The sequence below is a fragment of the Chiloscyllium plagiosum genome, unplaced genomic scaffold, assembly GCF_037043375.1.
Source record: "Chiloscyllium plagiosum isolate Xiang-an unplaced genomic scaffold, Cpla_swu_hap1 HiC_scaffold_15, whole genome shotgun sequence".
In the NCBI taxonomy this organism is placed as follows: domain Eukaryota; kingdom Metazoa; phylum Chordata; class Chondrichthyes; order Orectolobiformes; family Hemiscylliidae; genus Chiloscyllium; species Chiloscyllium plagiosum.
This window is the reverse complement of record NW_028270153.1, coordinates 7,253,613-7,277,886: the sequence shown is the minus strand read 5'-3', so window position 1 is coordinate 7,277,886 and position 24,274 is coordinate 7,253,613. Positions and strand designations below refer to the sequence as shown.

General features: G+C 45.2%; 1 protein-coding gene across 1 annotated transcript in view; it reads left to right on the top strand.

Annotated features, from left to right (window-relative positions):
* The window catches only part of angpt4 (angiopoietin 4), a 165,792-nt gene extending 144,187 nt beyond the window's left edge, over positions 1–21,605 (top strand). Inside the window, exons 8-9 of the mRNA XM_087994708.1 lie at positions 318–448; positions 11,297–21,605. Coding sequence (XP_087850834.1) covers positions 318–448; positions 11,297–11,457 — 292 coding nt within the window. The 3' untranslated portion in view covers positions 11,458–21,605. The remainder of the gene's footprint in view (positions 1–317; positions 449–11,296) is intronic.
* Positions 21,606–24,274: the final 2,669 nt, after the last annotated feature.

The following is a 24,274-nucleotide window of genomic DNA, read 5'->3' as shown; positions in this document are numbered from 1 at the left end:
TGACCTCTCTCTTTGCCCCTAGACTGGGTCACAGCAAGAACAGCTTTTGCTCCTTTGAAAGGTTGGTGCCAGTTTTGACTGATCGTGTTTGAAAAGTTTTTGATGGTCTTTGTGAATGAAGGCTCCCACAGAATTATAGTTTGGCTCTTTCCAAAAGGCATTTTCCACCTGCACCTTGATCAGGATGCAGCCAAGGCTGATGTTGGCTGAAGGAGGGTGTAGCTTCAGCAGGGAATGCCCACTGTGGCTGAAGAGCTGATACACAACGGCATAAAAAAAAATCATTCTAGGGACTCATTCTGCCGTCTCTCTGACAGGCTTTTCCTGAAAGGATACAGTGGAACAGCAGGTCGCCAGAGCAGCCTGGCTCTTCATGGGGCAAGTTTCAGCACCAGAGATGCGGACCATGACAACTGCCACTGCAAGTGTGCCCTGATGTTAACTGGGGGTAAGAGGCAAGAGTGCAATCACTATTCACATGGCCTTTCCCGCTACTGAGCAGCTTCCCCATTTTGTGTTTCATATTTAAGATTGGAACAGAGAGATTTTTGGAAGGCCTTCAATCGTACGTACTCCCCAGGAATATCTTTGTGGGAAGGAAGTGGGTTGGTCTTCTCCCTAACAATGGCATAACCCACAGAATCCCAGTTCCACAGCCAAAATTTCCACTTTCAAGAATACTCCCAGTTCCACTGATGGAACAGGGGATGCGCATGGATTAATTTTTAATCACCACTTCCGCTCCTCACAATTCCTCATACACCACACGCTACATCACTTCCGCCCCTCACATCATCGCTGATGTCACATGCTCAGTGACTTCCGCCACCCCTACCGCCGTGTCTGCCACCACTTCCGCTCCCCACCAATGCCACTCACCTGTATTCTGCTGACATGCCCCCCACAGATCCCACTGTCACCATTCCCGGCCCCCAGAACCCTGAGGGGAACACCACCCCTGCTCATGACTCCACCCCCATTCCCCCCACCACCACACCCACTCCAGTTACCGGCTCCGCCCCCACTCCCAGATCCACACCCACACCAGATCCCAGCTCCCAGCCCTGCCGAGTTTTCACCATCCCTCCAGACCTCCCCCTCACTGAGGACGAACGATCAGTCCTCAGCAAAGGACTCACCTTCATCTCCCTCCGTCCACGCATCAATGAATTTAATACACGCCGTGACGTCGAACAATTCTTCCGTTGCCTCTGCCTCCGAGCTTACTTTCACAATCAGGATTCCCGCCCATCATCCGAGGACCCCTTCGCCCACCTCCAACACACTGTACCCATCTGGACACCCCACGCTGGCCTATTACCTGCCCTCGACCTCTTCATTTCCAACTGCCGCCAGGACATTAATCGCCTCAACCTGTCTACCCCACTCCAACCTCTCACCCTCACAACGCGCAGCCCTCCAATTCCTCTGCGCCAATCCCAACCTCACCATCAAGCCAGCAGATAAAGGGGGTGCAGTGGTAGTCTGGTGCACTGACCTCTACACTGCTGAAGCCAAACGCCAACTCAAGGACACCTCTTCCTACCGCCCCCTCAACCATAACCCCACCCCCATCACCAAACCATCATCTCCCAGACCATACAGAACCTCATCACCTCAGGAGATCTCCCACCCACAGCTTCCAACCTCATAGTCCGGGAACCCCGCACTGCTCGGTTCTACCTCCTTCCCAAGATCCACAAGCCTGACCACCTTGGCCGACCCATTGTCTCAGCATGCTCCTGCCCCACTGAACTCATCTCTACCTACCTCGACACTGTCCTATCCCCCCTAGTCCAGGAACTCCCCACATACGTTCGAGACACCACCCACGCCCTCCACCTCCTCCAAGACTTCCGTTTCCCCGGCCCCCAATGCCTGATCTTCACCATGGATATCCAATCTCTCTACACCTCCATCAAGCCCTCCATTTTTTCCTCTCCAGACGTCCCCAACAGTACCCTTCCACCGACACTCTCATTTATTTGGCCGAACTGGTCCTCACCCTTAACAATTTCTCCTTTGAATCTTCCCACTTCCTCCAGACCAAAGGGGTAGCCATGGGCACCCGTATGGGCCCCAGCTATGCCTGTCTCTTTGTTGGCTACGTAGAGCAGTCGATCTTCCATAATTACACCGGCACCACTCCCCACCTCTTCCTCCACTACATTGATGACTGCATTGGCGCCACCTCATGCTCCCGCGAGGAGGTTGAGCAATTCATCAACTTCACCAACACATTCCACCCTGACCTTAAATTTACCTGGACCATCTCTGACACCTCCCTCCCCTTCCTGGACCTCTCCATCTCGATTAATGACGATCGACTTGACACTGACATTTTTTACAAACCCACCGACTCCCACAGCTACCTGGATTACACCTCTTCCCACCCTACCTCTTGCAAAAATGCTATCCCATATTCCCAATTCCTCCACCTCTGCCGTATCTGCTCCCAGGAGGACCAGTTCCACCACAGAACACACCAGATGGCCTTCTTCTTTAGAGACCGCAATTTCCCTTCCCACATGGTTAAAGATGCCCTCCAACGCATCTCATCCACACTCCGCCCTCCGCCTTCAGACCCCACCCCTCCAACCGTAACAAGGACAGAACCCCCCTGGTGCTCACCTTCCACCCTACCAACCTTCGCATAAACCAAATCATCCGCCGACATTTCCGCCACCTCCAAAAAGACCCCACCACCAGGGATATATTTCCCTCTCCACCCCTTTCCGCCTTCCGCAAAGACCGTTCCCTCTGTGACTACCTGGTCAGGTCCACACCCCCCAACAACCCACCCTCCTGTCCTGGCACCTTCCCCTGCCACCGCAGGAACTGCAAAACCTGCGCCCACACCTCCTCCCTCACCTCCATCCAAGGCCCTAAAGGAGCCTTCTACATCCATCAAAGTTTTACCTGCACATCCACTAATATCATTTATTGCATCCGTTGCTCCCGATGCGGTCTCCTCTACATTGGGGAGACTGGACGCCTCCTAGCAGAGCGCTTTAGGGAACATCTCCGGGACACCTGCACGAATCAACCACACCGCCCTGTGGCCCAACATTTCAACTCCCCCTCCCACTCTGCCAAGGACATGGAGGTCCTGGGCCTCCTTCACCACCGCTCCCTCACCACCAGACGCCTGGAGGAAGAACGCCTCATCTTCCGCCTCGGAACACTTCAACCCCAGGGCATCAATGTGGATTTCAACAGTTTCCTCATTTCCCTTCCCCCACCTCACCCTAGTTCCAAATTTCCAGCTCAGCACTGTCCCCATGACTTGTCCTACCTGCCTATCTCCTTTTCCATCTATCCACTCTACCCTCCTCCCTGACCTATCACCTTCATCCCCTCCCCCACTCACCCATTGTACTCTATGCTACTTTCTCCCCACCCCCACCCTCCTCTAGCTTATCTCTCCACGCTTCAGGCTCTCTGCCTTTATTCCTGATGAAGGGCTTTTGCCCGAAACGTCGATTTTGCTGCTCCTCGGATGCTGCCTGAACTGCTGTGCTCTTCCAGCACCACTAATCCAGAATCTGGTTTCCAGCATCTGCAGTCATTGTTTTACCTAGTTTTTTTTAATCAGTCATGGGATTTGGGTATCGCTGGCTGAGCTTCGAGAAGGTGGGGGTGAGCTGCCTTCTTGAACCACTGCAGTCAATGTGCTGTAGGTAGACCCACAATGTCATGAGGGAGGGAATTCCAAGATTTTGACCCAGTGACAGTGAAGGAACAACAACATATTTCCAAGTCAGGATGATGAATGGTTCGGAGGGTAACTTGAAAGGGGTGATGCTCCACTCTATCTGCTGCCCTTCTCCTTCTAGATGGTGGAGGTGATATTTGGGATATTTATCTCTCAACCAACACCGATGAATGTCATTTCCACATTGCTTGTGGGAGTCATTGGGAAGTGCTTCGTGAGGTTGGTCATGGCTCACATCAACTCCAGATGACTAGACTGTCATGATCCTTTGCAATCCACTGACCGGCACAACAGGTCCACAGCAGATACCATCTCCCTGGTCCTATACTCATCCTTAAACCAGCTGGGTAGCAAGAATATCCATGTAAGGCTCCTACTTATTGACTACAGCTACTCGTGACTAATGCACCTAACACTATGACTAATTTAGCATGGCCAATTCACCTGGCCTGCACATCTTTTTGGATTTTGGGAGGAAGCAGAATGTGCAAACTCCACGCAGACAGTCACCCAAAGTGGGAATTGAATCCAGGTCCCTGGCACTGTGAGGCAGCAGCAGTGCTAGCCACTGTGCCATGCCACCCATGGGAACATCACCCCTGCATGTTCCCTCTGTGACTATAAGATCTGTACAATATCCAGGCTTAGGCTGACAAGTGACATTCATCCCACACAAATGCCAGGCTATTAGATTACATTACAGTGTGGAAACAGGCCCTTCGGCTATGACCATCACTAACAAGGGAAATTCTAATCACCCCTGAAATTCAGTGGTGCAACCGTCATTGATTTCAGGAGTGAGATAGAATACTCCCCACTTGCCTGGATGGGGGCAGCTCCAACAACACTCAAGAAGCTCCACACCATCCAGGACAAAGCAGCCGCTTGATTGGCATCACATTCACAAACATCCATTCCCTCCACCACCAATTCTCAGTAGCAGCAGTGTGTGCTATCTACAAGGTGCACTGCAGAAATTCAGCAAAATTCCTCGGACAACACCTTCCAAACCCATAGCCACTTCCATCTAGAAGGGCAAGGGCAGCAGATACATGGGAACACCACCCCTTGCTCTGAGCCACTCACCATCCTGACTTGGAAATATATCGCCATTTCTTCAGTGTCACTTGGTCAAAATCCTGGAATTCCCTCCATAGGCATTATGGGTCAACCTACAACACGTGGGCTTTAACGATTCATGAAGGCGGCTCATCCCCACCTTCTCAAGGGCAACTAGGGACAGGCAATATATACTGGACCCAGCCAGCAATACTCAGGTCCCAGAAATAAATTTTTAAAAACTACATTTCAAATGAAATTTATTGGTTGTGAGTACAATGGGATGACCAAAGGTGTAATGTAAATGGAAATTCAGCATGGCCTGTAAGGTCAAATGGCTTGCTGCTGTTCTGTAAATGCACCATAAACCTTTCTCTTACTTTCTATTATAGTGCAATGAATCTCTGCTACTCCCTCAGAACCTGACAACTCACGACCTCACCAGCTGAGGCCATGCAGCACATTACTCTCAGTAAAACCATTGCAGGGCTGACTAGGGAAGGTTCATTTCCCAAAGGAATTATATTTGAAATGTGGGAAAGATTTCATGCAAACAGGGTACAAAGGTCATGAGTAAAGGGAATGAAGTGGCAAAAAAAAAACCATGGGAGAGCTAATGTTTCACAGAATTTGCAGCACTTAATGAGTGTAGACAGGAGAGTTAGTCAATGTGACAGCATTCATCGAACAGACTAACAGACTGTACATTTAGAACATTCCCCCGCACCCCCAGACACCCCGGCATACCCCCCACCAACTGCAGCTGTCTCTAAATCATCATCACTTTAAATACTTCTGTCACATTGCTTTGAATTGACCCCTTGCTCATGAATTGACTGTCCTGCCTCACACTGAGGCCTGAATAGCAATGCTTCTGGTTTCATTATTAATTGGGAGACGGGAGTCTCTGGGAGAGGCTGGTATTTATTGACTGTTCCTGAAGGCCCTTAAGAAGGAGGGGGGAATGGTCTTGCATTTAGTTAGCGTCATTCACCCCCTCCCTTGGGAAGTGCTTTTGAAACCACGGAGGTAACCTTGTCACTGTTGCAGTGATAGAGGTTACGGCAACCAATCAGCTAGCTACAGGATCCCACAATGGGAAAAATGATCGGATCACCTGTTACAGGGACATTGTCCCGGGATAAATATTGGCTTGGACACCAGTACTCGCCTGTTTGAAAAGTGTGGCACTGGAAAAGCACAGTAGGTCAGGCAGGATCCGAGGAGCAAGAGCGTCGATGTCTCTCTCTCTCTCACTGCACACCCCCAGGTCATTTCCTCTGCCCCGGAGCTCTCCAGCCACATCTAGAAGTAGACCGGCTCCTTATCTCCCCTCCCCCCACCTCAGCCCAGATCCAACCCTCCCACTCGGTACTGCCCTCTTGAACTGTCATCTAACCGCTCCACCCTCCCTTCTGACCTATCACCATTACCCCCAGACCTGCATCTTCCCATCACCTTCCCAGCCCCATGCATCACCTCCCCCTGACTCATCAACACATTCCTGATGAAGGCCTTATGCCTGGATCTCTGACTCTCCTGCTCCTCGGATGCTGCCTGACCTGCTGAGCTTTTTTCAGTGCCACACTTTTCAGCTCTGACTCTCCAGCATCTGCAGTCCTCAGTTCCTCTCAGCACTCCTGTCCACCATACGGTGCAGCTGGTTTTACATCTCACCTGAAAACAGCACCTCAGACAATCCAGCATTCCACCCTCCCTTGCTGAATCCTATGTTCAAAAGACCCACGTTCTCCAAATGGAACTGTCCATGTGCTAAGCTGCTCCCACTAGAGAGGGAGTTCCGGGATTTTGACCCAGCCCCCATATATTATGGGATGTATAATATAGGAGGATGTGATAACACTGGAGAGGGTACAGAGTACATTTGCCAGGATGTTGCCTGGGCTGGAGAATTTTAGTTATGAAGGAAGATTGGATAGACTTAGAGCAGAGAAGACTGAGGAAGACTTGATTGAGATGTATAACATTATGAGGGGCATAGACAGGATAGACAGATAGGAAGTGTTCCCCTTGGTGGACGGATCAATGACCAGGGGCATAGATTTAAGGGAAAGGGGAAGGAGGTTTAAATGGGATTTGAGGAAGTGAGTTTTCAGAAGATTTGTAACTCAGGTTGAGGTTCTGGATATAGGTTTGGTCACTCAGTTGGAAGGTTCATTTTCAGATGTTTCGTCACCATACTAGGTAACATCATCAAGGAGCCTGCGGATGAGCTTCAATCAGAGGCTCACTAATGATGTTACCTAGTATGGTGACAAAACATCTGAAAACGAATATTCCAGCTTAGTGAGCAAGCCTACATCCAGGGATTTGAGGAAATTTTCTTTCACCCATAAGGTGGGGGAATCTGGAACTCACTGTCTGTTAGGGTGATAGAGGCAAAAACCCTCATTATGTTTAGGAAGTATTAGATATAGATATAGATATAGATGTAGATATAATTTAGATATGGGGCGGCACGGTGACTCAGTGGTTAGCACTGCTCCCTCACAGTGTCACGGTCCCAATTCCAGACTCGGGCGACTATCTGTGTGGAGTTTGCACATTCTCCCTGTGTCTGCATGGGTTTCCTCTGGGTGTTCCAGTTTCCTCCCACAAAAATGTGCAGGTTAGGTGGATTGGCCACGTTAAATTGTCCGCAGTGTCTAGTGATATGTAGGTTAGGTGGAATAGACTTGGGAAATGCAGGGTTACAGGGATAGATAGCAGGATGAGTCTGGATGGAATACTGTTCGGAGAGTTGCTGTGGACTTGTTGGGCTGAATGGCCTGTTTCCACACTGTAGGGATTCTATATGAACTTGCAATGTCAAGGCAGACAAAGCTATGGGTCAGGTGTTGGGAAATGGGATTAGAATAGCTAGGTGGTTGTTTTTGATCAGCTATAGACCTTCATGACTATGACAATGAAGAAATGACAATGATAAGTGACTTGGAGGGGAACTTGCAAAGGGGTGGTGTTCCCATTGACCTGTTGTCCTTGTCCATGTATGTGCTAGAGGTCACAGGTTTGACCTTGCTGGGCTGGGTCAGGTTCACATACATTGAGAGGCTGCACTGAGGTGTTCACTCTGCTCACAGAATGTGGGTAATGCTGACAAAGTTGACACATGAAGGGTGGGGATGAATCTTTTAGTTGAACTGATGCATCATAGTGTCAAAGCTGCTGCTGTGGTATTTATGAAGGTGAGACACTTGGAAGAGAATTGGGAGTCCCATACTTAGATTGAGGTCACATCATCTGACTCAGAGCATTGAGTTTCCTCATTTCTTAAAGAGTAGCAATGAGCCTATGGTTTTTACAAGTTTAAGCAATATTAGTGGTTATTTTCCAAATGCCAGCCCAAACCAGATATTACCAGATGTGCTCCCTGAGCCACATTGGCTCCAGTCCAGCAATGCCTCAATGTTGCCATAGCGATGCATTCAAATTCCTCTGACCTGAACTGTCTGAGACCTCCACCCTCCTCCAATGGGACCTCTTACACATCTTCAATTAGCATCACTCCACCACTGATGCTGTGCTTTCTGCTGCCTAATTCATAATCTCTGAAATCCTCTCCCTAAACGTCTCCTGTTCTGCTTCCTGTAAGACACTCCATAAAGCTTTTTAACCAAGGTCTTCATTACTAGTCTAATCACTTTATGTGAAGTGACATCCACTTGTTTCTGACAACTGCAGAAGACTTTAGAAGGCCTGCAGTAAGTCTGCAGATGACACCAAGATTGGTGATGGAGTGAGCAGTAAAGAAGGTTATAGAATATAGAACATTACAGCGCAGTACAGGCCCTTCGGCCCTCAATGTTGCGCCAACCTGTGAAACCAATCTATCCTATACTATTCCATTCTCATCCATATGCCTATCCAATGACCATTTCAATACCTGTAAAGTTGGCAAATCTACTACTGTTGCAGGCAGTGTGTTCCACGCCCCAACTACTCTCTGAGTAAAGAAACTACCTCTGACATCTGTCCTATATCTATCACCCCTCGATTTAAAGCTGTATCCCCTCATGCTAGCCATCACCATCCTCGGAAAAAGCCTCTCATTGTCCACCCTATCTAACCCTCCGATTATCTTATATGTTTCAATTAAGATATCTCTTAACCTTCTTCTCTCTAATGAAAACAGCCTCAAGTCCCGCGCCTTTCCTCATAAGACCTTCCTTCCATACCAGACAACATCCTAGTAAATCTCCTCTGAACCCTTTCCAAAGCGTCCTCATCCTTCCTATAATGCGGTGACCAGAACTGTACGCAATACTCCCACCTGCAGCCACACCAGAGTTTTGTACAGCTGCAGCATGACCTCATGGTTCCGAAATTCAATCCCTCTACCAATAAAAGCTAACACACTATATGCCTTCTTAACAACCCTATCAACCTGTGTGGCAACTTTCAAATATCTGTGTACATGGACACCGAGATCTCTTTGCTCATCTACACTACCAAGAATCTTACCATTAGCCCAATACTTGGTATTCTGTTGCTCCTTCCAAAGTGAATCACCTCGCACTTTTCCACATTAAACTCCATTTGCCTCTCAGCCCAGCTCTGCAGCTTATCTATGTCCCTCTGTAACCTACAACATCCTTCATCACTATCCACAACTCCACCAACCTTAAGTCGTCTGCAAATTTACTAACCTAGCCTTCTCCTCATCATCCAGGTCATTTATAAAAATGACAAACAGCAGTGGACCCAAAACAGATCCTTGTGGTACCCCACGAGTAACTGAACTCCAGGATGAACATTTCCCATCAACCACCACTCTCTGTCTTCTTTCAGCTAGCTAACTTCTGATCCAAACTGCTAAATCACCCTCAATCCCATGTCTCCATATTTTGTGCAATAGCCTACCTTGGAGTACCTTATCAAACGCCTTACTGAAATCCATAGACACCACATTAACTGCTTTACCTTCATCCACCTGTTTGGTTATCTAAGATTACAGAGAGGTGTTGATCAGTTGCGTCATTGGGCAGAAAAGTGGCAGATGGAGTTTAATTTAGATTGATGCAAAGTTAAACAAATAAGGACATGACTTATACAATTACATGTAGGGCCTTGGGTGGTGTTGTCAAACAGAGAGACCTAGGTCTTCAGGTACATAATTCTTTGAAGTTTGCATCACTTATAGATCTGGTAGTTAAGAAGGTGTTTAGCATCAAATCTTTATTGCTCAGACATTTGAGTATAGGAGTTGGGATGTTATATTGAGGTCATACAGGACATTGATGAGGCCTCTTCTGGAATACTGTGTTCAGGGTCTCCTGATTATGGAAAGGATATTATTAAGCTAAAAAGGATTCAGAAGAGATTTACCAGGATGTTGCTGGGAATGGAGTGTTTGGGTTATAAGGAGAGGCTGGATAGGCTGGGACGATTTTCACTGGAGTGTAGGAGGTCAAGGGCTGACCTTATAGAGGTGTATAAAATCATGTGGTGTACAGATAAGATGAATGGCAGGTATCTTTTCCCTATGGTAAGGGATTTCAAGACAAGAGGGCAAATTTTAAGGTGAGAGGAGAAAGATTTTAAAAAGACAGGAGGCAATTTTGACAGAGTAGTTCGTGTGTGGAATGAACTTGCACAGAAAATGGTGGATTCCTGTATGGTTGCAAAGTTTAAAAGACATTTCGAGAAGTACACAAAAAAGAAATGTTTGGAGGAATGTGGGCCTACTGCAGGCAGTTGGGACTAGTTTAGTTTAGGATGATGGTGGGCATGGACTGGTTGGACCGAAGGGTCTGCTTCCATGCTGTATGACTGTGTGACTCAACATTGGTTTGGCCATTTTTGGAATATTGCGTGCAATTCTGGTCTCCCTCCTATTGGAAGAATGCTGTGAAGCTTGAAAGGGTTCAGAAAAGATTTACAAGGATGTTGCCAAAATTGGAGGATTTGAGCTACAGGGAGAGGCTGAATAGGCTGGGGCTGTTTTCCCTGGAGCGTCAGAGGCTGAGGGGTGACCTATAGAATCATGAGGGGCATGAATAGGATAAATAGACAGAGTCTTTTCCCTGGGGTGGGGGAGTCCAGAACTAGAGGGCATAGGTTTAGAGTGAAAGGGGCAGGACAGAAAAGGGACATGAGGTGCAACTTTTTCACACAGAGGGTGATACGTGTATGGAATGAAGTGGTGGAGACTGGTACAATTACAGCATTTAAAACACAGTTGGATGAGTATATGAAAAGGAAGGGTTTAGAGGGATATGGGCCAAGTGATGGCAAGTGGGACTAGATTAGATTATGATATCAGGTCGGCATGGATAAGTTGGACTGAAGGGGCTGTACATCTCTATGACTCGATGACTCTATTCTTGTGAAGTGTCTTGGGGCTTTTAAAAATGGTAAAGGAGCAATATAAATGCAAATTTCTCCTAAAATAAGGAGAAATTGACTCAAAATGTTGGTTGTTCTTTATATCGGCTCTGCTGTATTTATCTAACATGGAGATGCTCCAGTAACCACTGATCCTCTGTGACTCTCTCCTTGCAGGTTGGTGGTTTGATGCCTGTGGATTGTCCAATTTGAATGGGATGTACTACACAGTCGGAAACAACATCCGAAAACTCAATGGCATCAAGTGGCATTACTTCCGAGGTCCCAGTTACTCACTGCAGGCGACCACCATGATGATCAGGCCTGGGGACTTCTGACAACAGCCAGTACATGGTGCTCCCCAGGGAGCTCAGACAACAAACCCTTTCTTTTCGGCCAGAAAGAGAGAGAAAGACTGGCCCGGACACTGGTTAGATTTGATCAGTTAGAGCCGAGGAGGGGCTCAGTGGGGAATCTCTGCTTTGAGAAATTTGCATGAGATGGCCAAAACTGAAGATGGTTTCAAACATTAACTCCAGAGGATCTCCTGCTCAGAACTAATTCAATTCAGAAGCTTCAGGACAAGTTTTGCAAAGATTGTTAGCAACTAGTTCTGAATATTAATGGGGATTTTAAACACATTTAAGCAATGTACATATGCTTATGATATTAGAAACAGATACATCCTTTTTTAATTAAAATGTTCACTATAATTTTGATAAGGAAGTGGAACCCCTGAAAGTAATAGATTCCAATTGGCTTGAATTCCTAACCCCGACAATTGTGTAAAGAATTTTCGGTTGGAAGGAATAGTTTTACCCTTTCATTCAGGATCAATCCATCCCTGCATTTCTCACTATTTTCCCCTTCCTCTTTCATCCCCAGAACACAACTGGATAAAGTCAATGGGCATATACAGGAGCAATAGAAGTGATTTGGGGTTGCTCTAGCAAGAAACCTACATTGAATTGATGGCCTGTGTCACCAGATTCAAATGTTTCAGTAACTCACATTTATATAGGACCTTTCATCTTTATAAAGCACATCCCAAGGGACTTCAGAAATGGAAGTAAATGGAGAACAGTATCTCCAAACTAAAACAAGGAGAAATCAGCTCAGTTGAGCCAAAGACTGGCTGAATAAATAACTGGGACAGAAAGTGATAAAGGACGTGAAAGGTGAAAGGTGGGTCTAAGTTAGTGAGCATGCTGAAGAGAGGGGAGAGCTGGCTGTCTATAGTACTTGGGGTGATGGGAAAGTGGAGCAGACCAGATGCCAAGGTCGCAGTGTACGGAGGGAGCTTTTCGGCTGGAGAAGGTTGCAGTGAAAAGCATGAGGAAACCCTGTGGAGATTCAAGGACAAATGTTAATTTGTTAGAGGACAAGAAGCATCAGAATTTGTTGGGAACACCAGGGATGGGAATGACAGATGAACGAGATTTCGTGTACTTGTAATATTTCTCCATTTATCTTTTCTTCCCACTGACACTTTTTGCCCTGTGTACTGACACTGACAGGGGTTCAGGACATTGTTAGGATGCCAGAGCAGACTGCCAGGTTTATGTTAAAGACAAAAAAAATGCAGATGCTGGAATCCAAAATAGAGAGGTAGAAGGCTGAAAGAACACAGCAAGCCAGGCAGCATTAGGAGGTGCAGAAGTCGACGTTTCAGGTGTAACCCTTCTTCAGGACTGGCTGAATGGGATGGGTTAAGTAACATCTTTTAGAAATAGACAAAATGTGAAATCCCAGGGACTCTTACATGGTATAGGAACAGAATGAGGCCATTCAGCCCATTGAGTCTGCTCGACTATCCGATCATGTTTGATATGTTTCTCAACTCCATTCTCCTGCCTTCCCTCTGTAACCCTTGATCCCCTTACTAATCAAGAACCGATCCATCTCTGTCTTAAATATACTCAACGGCTTGATCCCCAAGACCCTGCGTGGCATTGAGTTCCACAGATTCCCCACCCTCTGGCTGAAGGAATTGTTCCTCATCTCAGTTCTAAAGGGTCATCCCTTCACTCTGAGGTTGTGCCCTCAGGTCCTAGTGTCTCCTACTTGTGGAAACATCTTCTCCATGTCCACTCTATCCTCTCAGTATTCTGTAAATTTCAATCAGATTCCCCCCACCCCCACCCACCCCCCACCCCTCACCCCCACCATCCTTCTAAACTCATTGAGTACAGGCCCAGGCTCCTCATATCACCCTCATATGTCATTCCTGATGAAGGGCTTATGCCTGAAACATTGATTCTCCTGCTCCTCGGATGCTGCCTGACCTGCTGTGCTTTTCCAGCACCACACTGTCAACTCTGATCTTAGCATCTGCACTCCTCACTTTCTCCTCATACGATATGCCCTTCATCTCCAGGACCATTCTTGTAAATCTCGTCTGGACTCCCTCCAAGGTCAACAAATTCTTTTTTAGATACAATATTCCAAATGCAGTCTGATCAGAGCCTTACATTGGTCTATTCCTAGGCACTATAGGAAGTAACAGGCATTGCAGTAATATTCCCAAATGTTACACTCACAGATTACTGGCTGACACAATACAAATGGATACAGGGAATAGATTACATCTCAACAGCTATTGAAAATAGTGACGGTATTTAAGTTGGGTAACAACTGTGTCTCTTGTAGACGGCACTCTTCGTCTCAAAACCTTCACAGAGTACATCCCATGGATTTCTCAACAGCCTCTTGAAACATTAGGTAGTAAGAAGGTTGGGAAGTTAAAGAGAAATAAAAATCAGGCCCTGACACACCCAGAACATCATTGTGGAAGTGCCTCATTATTAGCTGTTCCTTCTTTCAGCTAAAACAACAAATCAAAATCCTGACACACTCTCAGGGCAAAGTAAACCAGTCCATGCTGTGTGTACGTTGACTGTGAAACACTTTGGGACATCCTATGAGTCTTTCTTTCTTTTAATCTGAAGCTCCAACTCCCTAATGACATTTGGAAGGAGCCTGTACAAGTCCAGCTTGATTAATTTATTGTCACATGTACCGAAAAGTACAGTAAAAAGCTTTGTTTACCAGCAGTACAGGCAGATCATAGTGAGCAAGGATGTACAGATCAAAAAAACTTAGACAGAAGCACAAGGTAACATTGCACAGGGCGTGTGCTTAGGGAGATGAACGTTAGCAAGGTCAGCATTATTTGAGAACAGGGTGTCCATTCATCACTCTAATAATGGCTGGGAGGAAGCTGTTCCTGAGCCTGCTGGTGACTGTGTTCAGGCTTCTGTATATTCAGTCTGACGGAAGAGGTTGTAAGAGGTTATTACCAGGATGCAATTGGTCTTTGATGATGTTGGCAGCCTTTCCTCAGCAGCAAGCCCTTACTGAGTCTGAAGCCTGTTATTAAATTCTCCAGCAAGTTGCTGCTTTGGCACTTTGTTGGAAGGGAGATTTCCCAAAGTAACCTTCCTGCACCTTGCTGGCCCACATAGTAGACCAAACTAGAGAAGCAGCAGAGACACCAGTGCGGCTGAATCTGACCCTTGTACCAGGCTTCATAACTCAAACTGTGAGTGCAGACATTCATTTTGGAGACAATACAATCACAGTGAAACCTCTGATCAGAACGTCAAATATTAAAGGTAGAAAAACTCTGGTGGGGGAGGGAAGGATATCACTGGACAGTTTAGAATTGTTAATATTTAGAATGAAACTTCCTCATTATTTTATAACAATTTTTTATTTCACAGTCAGTTGAATTTTAATCTTAAAAGAGAAACAAAATGGCATTTAGATTTTAGCTTTGCTGTGACAGAGACTACTCTAACACTCTCACACTCTCACTCTCTCACATTTTCTCTCTCACACTCTCTCACACACTCTCATTCTCTCTCACACTGTCTCTCTCATTCTCTCTCTCACACTCTCACGTTTTTCTAACACTCTCACATTCTCTCACATTCTCACTCTCTTTCACACTTTCACATTCTCTCTCCCACACTCACTCTCTCTCACTCCCATATTCTCTCTCTCACATTCTCTCTCTTTCACATTCTCTCTCCCACACTCTCACTCTCTCTCACTCCCATGTTCTCTCTCCCACATTCTCACTCTTTCACACTTTCACATTCTCTCTCCCACACTCTCACTCTCTCTCACTCCCATATTTTCTCTCTCACATTCTCTCTCTTTCACACTTTCACATTCTCTCTCCCACACTCTCACTCTCTCTCACTCCCATATTCTCTCTCTCACATGCTCTCTTTCACACTCTCACACCCACTCTCTCACACACACACCCTCTCACACATTCTCACACTCTCTCTCATTCATTCTCTCACACTCTCTCACACTCTCACTCTCTCACACACACACCCTCTCTCACATTTTCTCACACACACACTCTCTCTCACATTCTCTCTCACATTCTCCCACACATTCTCTCTGTCTCACACTCTTGTTTTGTTTCTAACACTCATATTCTCTCTCTTTTACACTCTCACTACACTCTCACATTCTCTCTCTCACTCTCACTCTCTCTCACTCTCATTCTCTCTAACACTCTCACACTCTCTCACACACTCACACTCTCTGTCTGACAGTCTCTCTCTCACACACTCCCTCTCTCCCACACTCTCTCTCTCTCTCATGGTCTCTGTCTCTCTCACACACATCCTCTCTCTCCCACACTCCCTCTCTCGCTCTCTCACACACACTCCTATTCTCACTTTTTAATCAAACTCCTGGAACTCCAATTTTAGATCTCCACAACATTGTTGAGACTGGGGCTCAATTGAAATTGGAATCAACAAGGTTTGTTGGGAAGCTTATCCAGGGCAAATCAATGAGTTGAGGGACAGCCCTAACTGTAGAACAAGCTAATTAAAGCTGAATGGCCTCTTTCTGTTCTAATGATACTTGGGCATGGTCACAGCTGGCTGCTAATCTGCTGTGATTGGCCTCTCTCTCCATAGAAAGGTACCTGGTGAAATTCAAATTTCAATAAATCTGGGATTGAAAACTAGTCTCAGTAATGGTGACCATGATTGCATTATCTTTGATTGCTGTAATGACCCATCTGGTTCACCAATGTCCATTAAGGAAGGAAATCTGTCAACCTTACCTGGTCTGGCCTACATGTGACTCCACACCCTTCAGAATATGGTTGACATCTAAATGTCCAAGTGGCCCTAGCAAGCTGCTCAGTTCAAGGGCACTTAGGGCAATGGATGTGTGTGATGCCCATGAAAGAAAAATAAAAAAGAAAGGATTGGTGGAATCACAGCACAATACAGAACACATTGCTGCAAACTGACTTCAGCTGCCAATCACGCTCAGAGAGACCACTTCAGAAATGAATGAATCAAGTGGCATTGATTCAGAAGGATAAGGCCGAGGCTCATTAGCTGAGCTAGTGCGGAGGGAATGACACTCAACAGACTCTCCATAGTACCTGGTTTTCAATGCCCAAGATTGGCAATGCCCCAGGATGACCCTGGATTCTCCAGGAATTAAACATTGCCCTCTTGGATACTGCTGTGAGCAATGAGAAAAATCAAATGGGCATTAAAATAAATGGAAGCATTTTAATTTTTAAAAACTTTTTTAGTTCATTAGTTATGAGAATAATGGACATGGTGAAAATATAGTTTGGAATCCTCCAGTCGAGTAAGGAAGAGACTACTCAGTGTTCAATTGTCATGGGAAGGTGGGGCATCATGCCAGGTGACCAATGGTAGGACAGTGGGGGTGGGTAGTTGCCAAGGGATGGTTATGCGATGTTACCTTCAGGAATGCTTGCAGACTCCAGTTGGTGACCTTGTTCAGGACACCAGTAGATTATAATGGAGGTGACAATGAAACCATCCACTTCCTTCAGTTCAATTCTGCTAAGACCATCCCACTCAACACAGTCAGCTCAGTCTATTCAAACATTCTTGTGTTGTGACTTGGAGGTGCTGGTGTTGGACTGGGGTGTACAAAGTTAAAAACCAGGTTATAGTTCACAGGTTTATTTGGAAGCACTGATGAAAGAGCAGCGCTATGAAAGCTAGTGCTTCCAAATAAATCTGTTGGACTATAACTTGGTGTTGTGTGATTTTATTCTTGTGTTGGTTCTACTGCCCATGTTTGTACATTAGAGCCTCAGGAACCCAACAGAAACATTCAGAAATGAGCTGCTGGCTACCCTTTAAGCATCACAGTAATATGTTTTCCCACATCAACTCCACATATGCCTCTTTGCAGAATTAACCATTATAAACTGAGGAGCAAAGTGTGGCCCCACTATTAGGAGAGGGCTTCAGGAATAAAATACATATTTTGTTTTCGAAGTTGAACAAACCTGAAACAGGCATCAGAAGTGGTGTTGAACATCAGCAGCACTGTTGAGGTGTGACCCCATGCCAACCCCTAGTGTGGGCAAAGTGTAGAGCCTTGAGCAGACTCCTATCATGTAGGCCTTCACTTCATGGGTCAGTTGGCTGGACAGCTGGCTTGTGATGCAGTACTGCCAATTGTGTGGGTTCAATTCCTGCAAATAGCTGAGGTTACCATGATAGGTGTCTCCCCTTGCCTGAGGTGCGGTGACCCTCAGGTTAAACCACCATCAACTGTCTCTCTGTAATGAGAGAGCAGCCCTCTGTTCCAGTAGGATAACAATGGCTTTCTTTGCAGTTGCATGATGCTGCATGTTTTTGCTTTCACTGGACCCAGACTTGAGTGGAATGTAGCATGTCGGTCGGAACTGCTCGAAAGGTTTTTATAATTAGTCAAAAAATAAACAATATTTGCTTGCACTTACTATGCTTCCTGATACATCGTGAATGGGTCAGATCAGCTATTTTGTTGTTGATTAGATGCCAGATATGAGCAGATGTGACAGAAACCAAAGTTAAGAATTCACAAGTTGTGAGGAATCAAAAGCATTCAGGGTTCCTTTGTGGCACCTGGACATGACAGACTATCCCCAAGATCCAGTAAAACATAAATATGTCTGAACACAGGATTCAGCCTTACATTACAGCCATAATCTGGCTGAGGTGTGCCTTTACTGCTTCTGTATAGTGTAACCTCCTGCTCTTCAGAAATCTCCCAGGCACCTGCATTGGCTTCTGTATGCAGGAATCTGCAGGGGCTGGTTTCATTATTGTCTGCACTGATCAATACAGACTAGATTCCTCCTCACATAAAATGCCCAAAGTCCTACCTTCTACTATTAACAAAGTAGCAATGCAGTGGAAAAGTAAAAGCTCTTGTGAAAATTCATTCCTGGGTTGAGCTGCGTGTGTCATGCTGAGGGAGTGCTCCACTGCTGGGTCTGCCATCGTTCTTTCAGATGTGACCTTATTACAAGGGCCTCTCTCCTTCAGGATGTAAAAACATCCCAGGACTCTGTGTGGATTAAAAACTGGGGAGTCCTCACTGAGCCCTGAGCAATATTTATCCTTCAACCGACATCACAAGTGAAGATTATCCTGCCATTACCATATTGCAGGGTCCAGACTGGCTTCTGTTTTTCCTTTGTTTATGGTGTGTGGGTGTAACTGGTTGGGCCAACATTTATTGCCTATTCTTAATGTTCCAGAGGGTAACTCAGAGCCAACCACATTGCTATGCTGTAGGCCAGACCAGGTAAGGACGACAGATTTTCCTCCATAAAGGGCAGTGGTGAAGTAATTGCTTTTTACATTAATCTAGATAATTACCATTAGAAAAATCATGGAATCCCTACAGTGAGGAAGCAGGCCATTCAATGCATCAGGTCCACACTGACCTTCTGACGAGCATCCCACCCAGATTCATCCCCCCTAAACTTATTGCCCATAACTCTGCATTTCCCCAAGGCCAATCCACCTAAACTGCACACCCCTGGACACTATGGGCAAGTTAACCTGGCCAATCCACCTAAATCGCACACCCCTGGACACTATGGGCAAGTTAGCATGGCCAATCCACCCCCACCTGCACATCCCTGAACACTATGGGCAATTTAGCATGGCCAATCCACCCCAACCTGCACACCCTTAGACACTATGGGCAAGTTAGCATGGCCAGTCCACCTAAACTGCACATCCCTGGACACTATGGGCAAGTTAGCATGGCCAATTCACCCTAACCTGCACATCCCTGGACACTATGGGCAATTTAGCATGACCAATCCACCCCATCCTGCACACCCCTTGACACTATGGGCAATTTAGCATGACCAATCCACCCTAATCTGCACATCTTTGGACTGTGGGAGGAAACCAGAGCAAATCTATGCAGACACAGGGAGAATGTGCAAACTCCACACAGACAGTCACCCGAGCGTGTAATCAAACCCGGGCCCCTGCCGCTGTGGGGCAACAGTGCTAACCACTGAGCCACCGTGCCACCCGTTAGATTTTTCCCTCCCCCAACTCCAGATTTTTAATGCATTCAAATGTCACCATCTGCTGTGGTGGGATTTGAACCCAGGTCCCCAGAACATTTTCCTGGTGTTCCAGATTACGAGTCCACTGACAACAACACTACACCACCCCTTCTTATTTGTCAGCAAAATGACAATGACTACCTTTCGGGAAGTAATTGATTGGATGTGAAATGCTTTGAGATGTAATGTGAAAGAAAATGCTATAAAATTGTAGAACCCAGTAATTTACTATCATCAGTTTCCATGAAACACACCAAGTCATGCTGTTAAATCAGCATAAGAATGGTTGCGTGCTTCCATCCAGTCTTTATGAAACATAAATCACTATAACAAGAGGTACAGTAAGATACACCAGTTATCTCTTCTTCAGCTCCCCTAGCTGTTACTAAATGAGATATTTTAGCCTTCGATGACAATGTGCCTGGGTTTGGGAATATGATTCCTCAGCACTTGTACTTGACAGAGTAAGTCCCTTTAGAAAACATTCAGGGAATTTCTCAGTTCTCAGCTCACCAACAGACACAGAGCATTTAAAAACAGTCACACAGAAACCACGCTGCATGCACAACTCATGAAACTGACCCCCAGAGATTCAGATGAGCTAAAACTTTGACCCAGAGCCAAAAGCCCTGAATCAAGCTGAATAACAAACAGAAAAAGTCAAACATTGCTGTGCACTGTTTATTTTTGAAAAGAAAAATATGGATTTGTATGAAACGTTCTTTTCAATTAATACTTGAGTTGGGGGAGAGTGAGGATGAACAGAGTTCTTTCAAAGAGGTAGCAAAAGTATCTGGACTGAATGGCCTCTTCCTTGCTTTATCATTCTATACTTTTGAAATCTGTACAATTCTGAGTTTAACTTTGATCATATTGTTGTAAGGGAAAAGTGAATGCTGTTTTTCTTTATTTTATTCACTTTCCCAGACATTCACATCCCAAACTCATCACAAATTGTCAAAAATTAAACTTGAGTTTTTTTTATGCAAGGAAGCAAGGCTCGAATTATATCAGCAATGATCCCCATGGTCAGACGGAAACCTCACGGATTCTAAAGCTCAGAATTGAGAAAACAAAGCAAACGGAATTCTCTGGCTCATGGTGTGGCAGTGAGACTGACAAGAGCACATCTGGAAAAGCTCAGCAGGTCTGACAGCATCAGTGAAGAAAAAGCAGAGCTAACATTTCAGGTCCGGTGACCTGCTGAGCTTCTCCAGCAACTCCTGTTTTTGTTTGTGAAGACTGCATCTGGTTTCAGTCAAGCACAAATAAAGGTGTTCCTTTTGTCAGGATTGCTTAGCAGGGCTGGCAGTTTCATGTCTCCTTTCGATGATCACTTTTGCTGATCTTTTGTCAAGAGTGAGGGAGCGACAGACTATGAGCCATTCAACAATAAAACCATCACCCTTGATACTGCAAGAATTTCAGCTTTAAAGAAGACCCTAATTTCCAACAATAAAGAAACAAAAACTGCATACAGTATTAAAGATGTGGTCTCACTAATACTCAATGTAACAGGTTTCTAGTACAGTAAACTTTGTTTTAACATTGAACCTTTATGTTCAATTTCTCTTACTTTAAAAGATAGTATTCCTCTAGTTTTCTTAATCACTTGTTGTACCTGCAAGTGTTTAAGAAGACATTTTTTCTCATGCACTAGAGCACTAAGATTCCTCTGCACCTCAGAATTCTATAGCCATTCGTCGTTTAAATAGCAATCTGCTTTTTTATTCTCTGCCAAAGTGAACGACTTCATATTTGCCCACATTATATCCCATCTGCTAGATTTTTGCCTCCCATAGAACTTGAGATATCTATATCATTGTACAACCTTGTTATGTCATCCTCACAACATTCCTTCCTATCTATCTTCAGGTAAAAAGTTAAAGGGTCAGGAGGGACCACTGCCGTATCCCACTCAACACATCGGGACAAACTGATAAAAAACATTAATGCATACTCTCTTTTCTGCCAGCCAGCCAGTCTTCTTTTATCTATGCTGGAATGTTGTCTCTACACCATGGCCTTCTCATTTGTGCAATTATCTTTCAAGTGGAAACTTCTCAAATGCTTTCCAAAAATCCAAGTACATCAGTTGGATTTCCCCTTCCCCACAGTGCCCTTTTTTAAAAAATCACGCTGACTCTTCTCCATTCCCTTGCCTGTTTACAAGCACCAAATGTCAAGTAAATAGATCTATAGCTTTCTGTTTTCTGCCTCCCCCACCCCCACCCCCACCCCACCCCCAATTGTTGAGCAGAGGAATTATATTACTGCTTTCCAGTCTGATGGATCTTTTCAAAATTGAAAGGAATTTTGGAGAATTAATATCCTGTATCTACTGCCTCATTAGCAAACTTGTAAGACTCTAGGATGTTAAAACAAAGGAAAGTCCATAGCCATCTTATAAGTATATTAGGAGCAAGAGAATAACTAGGAAAAGAGTAAGGCCCATTAGGGATCCAAGTGGCAAATTGTATGTGGAGCCAAAAGATGTAGCTGAGGTTTTAAATGAATACTTTATCTCTGTATTCACCATAAATAAGGAAGATGTAGGTATTGAAATCAGGGTGGGTGCTGGTGATATACGTATAATTGAGAGGGAGAAGGTTTTAGCAGGTTGAAAATAGAATAAACTGGAGAACTACAGTCCAGTGAGTGTAGGATCAAAGGTAGGAAAACATTTGGAGAGTGACAGAGTTAATCTCCACTCAGGGCAGCATGGAATAACCAATCAGCATGGTTTTACAAGCGAGAGGTTAGGTCTGACAGGATAGATTGAGTTTTTCAAGGAGATTACTAGGTGTATGGATGAGGGAAATGTGGTTGGTGCGATCGACATTTGATTTTGATTTGATTTATTATTGTCGCATGTACTGAGATACAGTGAGAAGTACTGTTTTCTGTGCTAACCAGACAAATGATACCTTACACAAGTACATCAGAGGAATAGAACAGAATGGTGAATATAGTGTTACAGCTACAGAGAAGGTGCAGAGAAAGATCAACTCTAATGTATAAGAAGTCCATTCAAAAGTCTGATAACAGTGGGGAAGAATCTGTTCATGAATATGTTAGCATGGTTTTTCAAACTTTTAAATCTTCTGCCAGGTGGAAGAGGGTGGAACAGAGTATAACTGGGGTGGGGGGAGTGTTTGATGATGTTGGCTGCTTTCCTGAGGCAGTGGGAAGTGTAGATGGAGTCAAAAGATGGAAGGTGGCTAGTGTGATGGACTGGGCTGTGTTCACACCTCTCTGTAGTTTCTTGTGGTCTTGGTCAGAGCAGTTGCCGTACCACTGTGTGATGTATCCGGATAGGATGTTTTCAATGGTGCATCTATAAAAATCCTTGTGGACAGGGTGAATTTCCTTAGCCTCCTGAGGAAATGGAAGTGTTGGTGCGCTTTCTTGATTGTAGTGTTGACATGGATGGATCGGGACAGATTGTTGGTGATTTTTACTCTTTGAACTTCAGTGAGGCTTTGGACAAGGTCTCACATGGTACATTGATTAAGAAGCTAAGAGCTCCCATGGGATCAGGATACTTTGACAAATTGGATCCAAAGTTGGCTTAGTGGCAGGAAACAGAGAGTAATGCTTGAAGGATGTTTTTGAAACTGCATGTTTGTGTCAGGTGGTGGTACCACAGGGTTCACAGCTGCGTCCTTTATTGTCTGTCGTGAACATTAATGATCTAGACATGAATGCAGGAGATATGATCAGCTAGTTCACAGATGACATGAAAATTGATGGGTGCAGTAAATGTGACAAATGGAGTTTAATACTGAAAAGAAAAATGTGAGGTGATGCATTTTGGGAGATCCATCAGTCAGGGTGTTGAATAGTAGGATTTTCAGAAGTGCTGAGAATCAGAGGGACTCTGGGGTTCATGCCCATACATCCTTGAAGGTAGACACTGGGGATAAAGGGGCATTTTTCAGGATGGCTGCCGGTGACTAGCAGAAATCCACAGGGGTCCATGTTGAGACCACAGTTATTCACATTATACATTAACGATCTGGATGAAGGAATTGAGGGCATTGGTGCTAAGTTTGTAGCTGACACAATGATAGGTTGAGGTTCAGGTAATGATGAGGAAGCAGAAAAGCTGTACACCTGACAAATCTACCTGATTTGTCTCTGCGCATCTTCATTGTATTCAGTGGCAGCCACCGATCTAATAAACCACAAACAACAACATCAAGTTTTATTTATCTTGACTGCTTAGGGGTAAAACTTCAGAAAATGCCTCACAGTGGAGTAACAAACACCAAATTACTTCAGGAGTTATTTCAAACTGGGAAGCAGAAACTTGGTGAAAGAGGTGGGTCTCAGGGAGCTTCTCAATAAAGATGTGCAGAGGTGGTGAGATTTAGCCAGGGAATTCCAGGGCTTGGCTGCAGCCAGGTGAAATCTCGATCACCAATGGATATTAGGGATTCACAAAGAGGCTAGAATTGAAGGAATGCCTTGAGGTCTGAGCCAAATGGGAATTGGTGAAAGTTTATAATTTGGGCAGGAGAGTTTTGGATGATTTATGTTTACAGAGGATGGATGATTGGAACATTCAGTTTTGAAAACAGTGCCTGTAAGAAACTCTGAATTACTGCAACCAAAGAGAGACGATTGATCAGCCCCTGATGAACACCACCGACCAACTCCAGTCACGAGTGCATAAGACCTGTGCAAGGCTATATTTTAATAATACAGTCTGACTTCAAAGCAGGCAGGGCCAAGCAATAAGTTACTGGGGGACAAAACTCAGA